The sequence below is a fragment of the Pundamilia nyererei genome, unplaced genomic scaffold, assembly GCF_000239375.1.
Source record: "Pundamilia nyererei isolate P.nyererei 1_Seehausen unplaced genomic scaffold, PunNye1.0 scaffold00271, whole genome shotgun sequence".
NCBI lineage: Eukaryota > Metazoa > Chordata > Actinopteri > Cichliformes > Cichlidae > Pundamilia > Pundamilia nyererei.
In genome coordinates, this window is record NW_005187672.1 from 93,500 (window position 1) to 103,347 (window position 9,848).

Consider the following 9,848-nt stretch of genomic DNA (forward strand, 5'->3'; position numbering starts at 1 on the left):
TCTAAATCACTAATTCAAGGTTAAGATTACATTTTAATTTTTTTGTGGACAAAATATTAAACGTTCCACTTCATCCAATTTCTACTGTAAAGCCTAGTTTAGTATTTAAAAAATGTAACCACTGACATACTGAATTTAAAATATGCAAGAGACTTTTACTCTTTAATCTGAATCTTGGTCATTTACACTCATGTGGACAAGAAAGTTTTCACAGGAATCTCTGAAAAACCAAGAACACCCCACGAATCACAAGTTTGGCAGCAATAAGTTTAAGTAATCGTTTTCAGCATCTATACATCAACTTCTCACATTCTTGTGGATGACTTTTACGCATCTCTTCTTTACAATGTTGCTTCAGTTCATTGATGTTTACGGGCTTTCATTTATGCACAGCTCTCTTAAGGTAATACCCAACATTATTTCAGTTTCAGTTGAAGTCTGGACTTTAGCTGAAATTGGGTCATGGACAATGATCCAAAGCACAGCGACAAATCTGCTAAAAAAGAAAAGCATCAGGATGTTGCAGTGGTCCAGTCAAAGTTTATCTGTTGGACAGATGTCCTCACATTGGACTTCAGAACACTTTGGTACTCAGAGGGGTTCATGGTCGACTCAGCCAGTGCAAGATATCCAGCACCTGTGGCTGCAAAACAAACCCAAGTCTTCATCCCATCCACCACCGTGCTTTACAGCTGGTATGAAGTGTTACGTTTTCTCCAAATTTGGTGCTGCACGTTACAACCAAACATCACTTTGGTCTCATCTCTCTGAAGAAGTCTTGTGTTCAGATGCCACTTTAAAACATAGCCCATACTGATATATTCTTTCTCTTCACAAGCCATGCTTGTTATTGTTTTTCCAATTTTACTGTCATGATCTTTAACATTTAACATGCTAACTGAGGCCTGTACAGTCTGAGTAAAGCTCTTGGGTTTTCGGTAGTTTCTCTGAGCATAGTTTGAACTTGGTGTGAATTTGCTGGCACTTCCACTCCTGAAAAGATTGTGGCATTGTGTTAACGCACAGTTAAATGCTCCAGACCAGCAAAATGCCAAAACCTTTGCTTTCATTGAGGTGCTCACACTTGCTGATGATCAATTAAGCAAGTATATTTGATTAGAATTACCTTGCTGTGACTTCTTAACTACCATGGAAGCATTAAGGGTCTGCTTAAGTTTTTCACAAGAGAAGAGTCCTGCATTTTTTTTTTTTCATGACTGCAACTAAGAGATAAAAATTTTGATTTAGCTAATTTGCAGGTAAAAATCCATTTGGTTGTAGATTTAAATTTGAAAAAAATCTGATTAAAAAGCTTGTTTAATGATTATTTTAATAGCTTGCAATAACTAAAGAGGAAGCAGGTCCCCCAGGATATCCTCTGAAGATTTCTGTGAATTATAATAAAATAAAATAAAATAAATTAACTTTTATATTTATTTGGCATCAACTGCAATGTTGTTTTTCCCACAACCCACTTATTCAATAAACAGACAGAATGTTATTAGGCTTCAAGTGATGTCATAAATAACTCACAGGATTATGTTTCCTTCATTTCGCTTTTTTAAGAAAACCGTTTGACTCAACATAAAAAATAAAGAAATAAAAATCTTTCATAAGACATTTGGAAAGAAAATTAGGTCTATATAAAAGGAGTCTTTATTTAGTCCTCACAGTACAGTTTGTACATCTGTTTGCTTGGAAATACTTCAGTAATTCACCAGTGAGGGAAGACAGTCGTCCACAGTCAGACGGCATCGTGGATTTTAGGAAATTCAATTTGGAAATCTTTAAATTAAACCCAAACAGAATCAACCTTTGATAAATTAAATATCTTTGATCGAATATGCTTTTAAACAGAAGAAAATCAGAGCCCAGCTTAAGTCATGTTGCCGTTTCTGTGTGTCGACCGTCTCCTGTTCGGTTTCCTCTCATTAAGACTTTGACCACATTGCAGATGGTCGCTCCTGAGCTGAGCCTGTGTGTGTCTGTGTGAGTCCTGTGTGTGCGCACACGCTTTAAAGTGAAACTCATCAGTATTCCTCTCACTCTGGGGGAATTAGCTGCCAGAACACCGCTTTTTCTGCCAACTTTGATCCCAGCCCTCCTTTCAGGACCAGTAAGGTGGACAACAAACCACACTCGTTATAGCTCGTTAATGGACCGACGCAGGGCTCAGAGCCTCAGGCAGAGTGCAGTGAGGATCACATGCACGAGGGAGTATAGGACTCCAACACGTAGCTCAACCATACCCCCTTCTCTCAGAGCTCTCTTAGTGCTTTAATCAAATCCTGCCTGCCAGAGAATAACTAACAAATTAGCTCAACCCTCAGCTGTAAAACTGGTCAAATCTTCTTTTACATTTGTATCACAACAAGGCGACCAGGAGACGCTTGAGTACAAGAGGGTGCTTGAGATAATTATATTGGTGAATAATGGCTCCTGCCACATGTGTTTTTTTTAAGCACAGTCATTGACTTTGAAATGCCACAGAACATCTATCATCATTATTTAAAGATCTTAATTTTAATTTAACAGGACATGAACAGATGACATTAAGCTTTAATGAATTTCAGTAAAGTCATTGAATATGAACTTACTTCAGGTCTTCAGAAGCCCTCGCCTGGATCAGAGGAGTCTCCACTGAATGTCCGAACACGGCTCCTTCCGAGCCTGCGGATAAAACAAATCCCAGATCGTGTTCAGTGCAGCTTCATATTATGTTCCACAAAATACTTTTTTGGTAACGATTTAAACATAGAAACTAAATCCATATTTTTCAGTGACTTGCATGATTCAATTACATTATATCACCATTTAAAAGAGAAGAAAAAACAAGTGAACAGACTGCAGGCAATGGGCACGTATTGTCCACATAAACCTCCTGCTGCAGTCTTTCAATCATTAAAATCCTTAGAACAGCTAAGCCCAGCACTGGCTGTGTGATTAGCTCTGCTGCCTTTTTACTTGCCAAGCAAATGTGTAAAACCAGAAGACCATTGGAGGCAACTCGTTCATGCTTTCATGTTGTTTACACCAAATTCTGACCCTAACATCATGATGTGGCAGGAAAAAGACTCACCCAACCAGGTGACCAATATCCAATTTTGGTCAGCCTGTGTCAACTGTAGCCTCAGTTTCCTGTTTGGAGCTGAGAGTGTCACCCAGTGTGGTCTTCTGCTGTATATTTGCATTCAGAGATGCTCTTCTGCATACCTTGGTTGTAACGAGTGATTATTGGAGTTACTGTTGCCTTCCAATTAGCATGAAGCAGTCTGACCTCTGGCATCAACAAAGCACCCAGAGAACAGCTGCTCATGGGATATTTTCTGTTTTTTTGGACCCATCTTTGCAAACTCTAGAGATGTTTTAGAGGGAAAATCCTAGTAGATCAATCACGCCACGTTCAAAGTCATCTGACTGCATGCCCAAATGCATTGCTGCCATGGCTGATTAGATAACTGACAAACAAGCAGCCAAACGGGTGTACCAAATGAAATCACCAGATAGTGTATATTACTTGTGTTGACATATTGTGGATTAAAGTCTTAAGTCTTACTTATGCCTTACTCATTAATGTGCTGGACTTCTAATATACTCCGGGAAAACCTACAGTACAAAAACGTAAGATTCAAATCTGCCCTTTTAGTTTTAGACAATACACCATTGATCACGGTTTATTTAAGATATCCAAAGACAACTGAGTGAGACTCCAGCATTGTCTTACCTGTGACTGTGAACTTTTCTGCTGCCATGATGACCTCCTCCTCGTCGGCAGTGAACAGAAGTGTGCCCCCGTCTCTGCTGCGCACCTCCAGCCTCTGACACTGGGCTTCCACAGCCTCGGGACCTGCAAGAGAGACGTAGATACTCAAGTTTCCATTGAAAACCTTCAGTAAACGTTGCTGAGTGCACTCAATTTAACGGCAAAGGAACGATTCAGCTTATTTGTATTCATTTACCTCTACTGCATTTTCCAGTATTTTATGAATGTTTCTAGATCTAACTATACATTTTAGTTACGATTAGAAAAATTTCCACCTCAAAAGTTTTATTAGTCTGCAGTGGTAACAACTTTCACTTTTTGAAAATAGCGCTGTCAAATAAAGGTTGACTTATGCGACTCTGGACTTTTAAATCTGCTCTGGGAAGCTACAGTATGTTTGTGCATGTAAGACTATTAGCAATCTGAAATACTTTGTGGAGTGCTTGCTTTGCAAATGAAAGGCTCCTAACAAAGCTGGATCAGCCATGCTTCTCTGATGAATGAAGACAAATCAGTAATCTGTTCCGCTGGTGAGGAATATTAATTCCTGTTCTCCAGACTTTGGTGTTTTTCCAGATGTGCATGCACAAAATTCGTCTCCTTTTCTTGCTCTCTTCTCCTCTCTCTGCCATTAATCCATGCCCTGCGACGGCTGGGGAATTTAATTATTCTCGCTGAGTTTCATCTCATTTCAGACGAAACGCAGTACCCACAAAAGCAGGCGTAATTTTCAGAGGAAGGTCAAGCGTGACCAAAACGTGTCATATCAACAGTCTTGTCAAATCACCATCAACTCTCTACTTATGCTGGCTAAGATCAATAGCTATTAATGTTAATAAGCAGGTCATTTGCTTTCTAGTGGTGATTAATCATGTAAATGACTTTGGTAATTTAGTCTGACTGATGGCTGAACCTGATGATAAAGAGATGAAACTATTGCTCTTTCAATAAGAGCATCAAAGGTTAGCGTCTGGAAAAAAAAACTACTCGAATAAGATGTAGAAGCATTAAAGAGAACTTCAAGATAAATTGTTGTGCTAATCTTAAATGAAGTCATCAACAAATGGTATTGATCTGGTAATTTATACAGCTGTGGCCAGATTAATCCAAGACCAGTTTTTTTTTCAATAATAAGTTGTACAAAGAGAGAGGAATACAATGCTGTGCAAAAGTCTGGAAGTGCATCTTATTTCTTCATATATTTTATTAGAAAAACATTCATAAGCCAAAAACAGAGATTCTACAATTCTAACAAGCTTGAAAGTCAGTATCTGGTATAAAAATGTGATTCTTCAACACAGCCTGAACTGTTAGGCAGCTTTCTTGTTATTTAAATAGTCTTCAGGAACAGTTTTCCAGGCTTCTTAAAGGACATTCAAAGCTCTTCTTTGGATGTTGGCTGCTTTTTGTTCTGTTTTCTGTCGAGTTGATCCCAAACTGCTTCAATAATGTGCAGCTCTAGGATCTGGGGAGGCCAATCCATGACGGACAGCATACCACTGTGTGTTTATTTCTATCCAGGTATTCTTTTACTGCATTGGCAGTGTGTTTTGGATCATTGTCATGCTGAAAAATGAATCGAGTTGCCAATTAGAAGCTTTCCAGATTGTATTACATGTTGGATCAAAATCTAATCGCGTGTTTGTTTTCCAGTTCTTTTGTAATTTGGCAGAACTCAGCCTTTTCTCCTTGTTTTTCTTCCTTAAGAATGGCTTCTTTGGCACCCGTTTAGGTTACTGGTTGAGCAAGCGCCCATATGCCTTGTGGATGAAAGGGAGCAGCAAAGGTTCGAGTCGAACTGTGGCCTAATCTCTCAGTCTCTCAGGTCTCTGTCAGGAGTTTTTTCCTTTTGTTAAGAACATAACTTTCAGATACTGTTCTTCTACTAAAGATAGTTTTTGAAGGTAGGGTTTCAAAACAAAATTTTATGTTTGTCAAAATGTGTTCTCATAATCATAATTTTCATAAATACACATGATGAAAAGCCTTTTTGCGACAGCCTGCTGGTGATAAAATGCTTGAATATACAATTTTAAATTGGAAAACGGAAAATAAGTGAAAAAGCAGCCAATCTCCAAGGAAAATATTTTATAAACCTTTAAAAAGCCTGGTCAACGTTTGCACAAGTTAAAGTTTAAAATGGCAAGAAAGTCAAAAATGGCAAACAGCAACATATAATGAAATGAGCGATGGCTCAAGACCTTTGCACAGCACTGTAAAAACTGAAACCACTTTAAGGCTACATTGCAGACAGTCATTCCACAGCAGGTGTTTCCTTGCAGGTAAGTCAAGCAGCAATTTATAGTTTCAGGATGGAAATGGCACCAGCAGTAGTAGTGTAGAGGTACACAAAGGAGGAAGTGGAAACTCACCCACTGTGAGCTGACCAGTTAGCAGGCCTTGTTCGTTTCTGGCATTCAGCGTTACGTTCTTGTCTGACCGCAAGACCAACAAGCTGTCCTAGGGGGAAGCATGGAGGGGGGGAGGAAGAGACACACAGTGGGAGAGAGACGGAGAAGAGAGGAAAAAAAATGCTGCATTAAAAAGCTTAAATCTCATAAACAGCGTTGGAAACTGTTAAACTTATTCTTTCAATGTTAAAGAACCACAGAGGAAGGAAGAAATTAAATATGTAAGATCACTGAACAGGAATTATTTAAATCCCCACACTCAGCAGCTATCAGAGACTGCCTTGTCTTGTTGAAATCAGAATTAATGTAATTATGCTGGTTCGAAGTAGATTGTAGTCTACAGTAAAAAGGTTTCCCAAGTGGATCTTTCCTGGATAATAACCACCGAATTACACAACATTAAGGCTAAAATGGAACAAATTAAAACAGAATTATTGAAAGATGAGTGATGAAGTGAAGAAAGAGATAGAGGAGGAGGAAGGGGTTTGCGGGGCAGCCGAGGACGTGTGTGTGATGAGCGTGGGTGCATCCTTTTCATCGCTGCAGACATTTCGGCTGTGGACCTGTCCTGCTTTCTGGCAGCTTTGCATTTTGCAAGTTTATAGCTTGTTGACATTTGAATGATGGCACATGTGCATTTTGAAAAGGCTTTGAAATGCACCCATTCTACCTCAGACGTCTACATTTCCCAGTAACATCATCTTATGAATACATTTAGGAGACTTCTACCTGGACTTTAGATTTTAAATACCTGACCGCTACAATCACACACTTGCTATCACACAAAGTATATATGGTTGAACATCAACATACTCAGGGAGGGTTATGTGAGTCTGCAAAAATGTGAAGCACATATCAATGTTTCTTGTGTGTTGTATCGGTCTGTCAAACGTCCTAAAGCAGCTAGAGATCTTTCTCTTGGTACTTGACCAAAATATTTTATAAACCTATAAGAGCAACATAAATAAGAATTCTGTAAAAACAGATGTTGCTGGAAGCTCAGTGACATAATGACAACTTGTGCTCTAGGGCTGCAAACCCAGACAGTATGTCAAGACTGCCTTAATTGATTTTTGAACATCTTCAGGCAGTATAAGAAGCTGTAGCAACACTGACCTAGCGCCACCGTATAACTCTTATGGTGAAAAGTTAGCAGGAAGCAGTTACTCTTTTACACATGCCACAGAGCAAAATTACCCTTCACTTGGAATTGTTTTGAGAGCTCTGTGTGTCGTTTCCTTTTTAAACACGCTGTTTTTATATTAAAAATGATCCCCTGTACACATGTAGTTCAGCACAGTTTCATAACACAATTCAATCTATCCAACAAGACCATTCAGTGTAAATTAGTGGCAGAGGGTTGGTTGGGCGATACTTCTATGCGAGTTAGTCACCAGGAGGAAGTAAAGAGAGATGAATAACTGGTGCATCCCAACGATGTTTTAGCCACAGTGCTGAAAAGCTTTTCTGTAAAAGTGGATCTATTCTGCTTGCATGTGAGCTGAGATATATGTGCAAGTAATCCATGCGACTCCGCTGAACAGTCAATTCCAGGAGCTTTCTTCTATTTCTATGTCGATAAAAATGGGTATCCTTAATACGATCATATGATGTGTTAAGACCAGACTAAAGCTGCAACATACAGTACAACAAGACGTGAGCTTTGCAGGGTCCATTTCAAGCATGTAATTTTAGCTTTTTTTTTTGCCAGGTGCATGTTATTCACAGGTATGGGTAAACCATAAGGCATAAACATGCAAACATAATGACAGTTGATTTCTGAAATCCTTTTTTACCATATGGGTGTTTACTTAAGTCTTGAATACCAATATTTTATTACACATTTTATTAAATGGAGGTGGATTGTGTCTGGCTGACGAGTGTAGGAGTGCGCTTATTTTTCAGACAATGGAAAGCTGGCATTGTCCCGTGATCACACAGGGATTTAAATATATTTTACTCTATATAAACAGTACTATATGTAGCTTTGATTTATTCTTTTTGGTTTTCAAATTTTAATGTAATTAAGCAGTGCAGGATGCCAACTGCGCAAACAGACCAAACAGCATGGGCACTCATTACCAGTGTGTTTTATTTTGCTATTTTAGTGGCCTGAATATATGAGAATTTACCTCCGTACATGTTAGGGGTACACTAGTACCTGTAGAAGGTTTTTTATGTTTAGTCAGGTAAGCCAGCTGCTATTTTCTTTAAAACACCAACTGGTGCTGATGAAGAATTTTACTATTACTTTACTGCAGCACTCTGATCGTTCTGCAGTGTGTTAGTCAACCACAGGCTCATTCTGACCCAGGAAAAACGTCCTGTCACTAGCTCTACAATTGTACTAAAACAAGTGACATTTACAAGCATTTAATCACAGTCTAGTATTTGAGCAAATAATTCTGCCGTTCCCTTAATAATTATCTCAACTTTGCAGAGGTCATTTGGTTCATTTTCATTCCCCGCTCGCTCCTTTCCGATGTTAATGTGCATCATCAAGTTTCACCACGAGGCAGCGGCATCATGGAGAAATTTGACTTCTTGATTTGAAGTATCCCTTTAAAGAGTTTATAGGTGTTTAACAGTATCCTGAGGGGGCACGGCTGAGACGCTCATGCTCTCCTTAAAACCTCCCCGGGATCACATAAAAGGCTTTTAAAGTCACTGTGTCTGCCGAGGAAGGTCAAGCGCAGATCAGAGTGAATGCACGTAAACGGAGCCTGTTGTTGTAGGTGTACCGGGCCCCATCAGACTGAAAAATTACCATGACTGGTATAAGGCAGAGGATGCCTCCCCGCATATGATGAATAAGTTCAGAGCAGAAAGCGAGAGCACGTCACCCTGCTCCTAAGAAATAGTTTCAAAACAAAGCAAATGTGTGCTGTCTGACGCTGTTGACTTTCAGCGAGTGAGTATAAAATGAAAACTGTTTAAAGCACAGATAAAGAGCACTGTTCAGAGTTTAACTGTAAGCCTAACTATCTATTTGCATAGACACATTTAAATTTTAATTATACCGATTGTTGTGCTGGAGGCTCATTTACATACTGAGCGGCACAACTAAATGTAATTTTTTTAAAATGCCAGGCGTGAAAAAGCAATGCTTATTATGCCTTAATTTCCTCATTTAAATAAGAAATCTTGCAGCAGGCTGTTTAAAAACATGTCTGCAGTCATATTCAATATTAAAAGTTGCCTGTATTTTAGTGCAATGCAAATCAAAGCGGTTCTAGCTTTCCGAGGCGACGCTGCAGTTTGCGGTTTAAGCTGCTCGAGATTAACAGGTGGATGGCTTTAAGCCGTCTTTTGCCGACTTGAATTCAGAAATAGTGCTTACAATCAGCTCTCTCGTGCTTATCAAATGCAAGTAGGTGAGGCTTAGTGAAGGAGAAGTTTCACTCCAATAAAGATACACCTGCATCTGCGGCTATTTATAGATCAGTCAGGCTCCCCGGAGACGATAACGAGAGCCAACAGTCTGAACAGCAGAGATGTGATTAACTGTATCTGGGCACTGCGATGCACTCGTACCACGGCGTTCAGTTTTCAAATTCCAACCAAGTTTTCATTTGATTTACATCTTTATCAGCGACAGTACCATCTGTATCTAGTGGTTAAAAAGTTACAAGATCATTTATAAAAACCCCAGAAATGTTGTGTTATTATAAAAT

The 9,848-nt window shown here is 39.1% G+C and overlaps 1 protein-coding gene across 1 annotated transcript in view; it reads right to left on the reverse strand.

Annotated features, from left to right (window-relative positions):
• Positions 1-9,848, reverse strand: part of LOC102195661 (zeta-sarcoglycan-like) — a 53,306-nt gene that overhangs the window by 15,327 nt on the left and 28,131 nt on the right. Inside the window, exons 4-6 of the mRNA XM_005750368.1 lie at positions 6,136-6,223; positions 3,725-3,847; positions 2,598-2,670 (exon numbers count right to left, since the gene is read on the reverse strand). Coding sequence (XP_005750425.1) covers positions 2,598-2,670; positions 3,725-3,847; positions 6,136-6,223 — 284 coding nt within the window. The remainder of the gene's footprint in view (positions 1-2,597; positions 2,671-3,724; positions 3,848-6,135; positions 6,224-9,848) is intronic.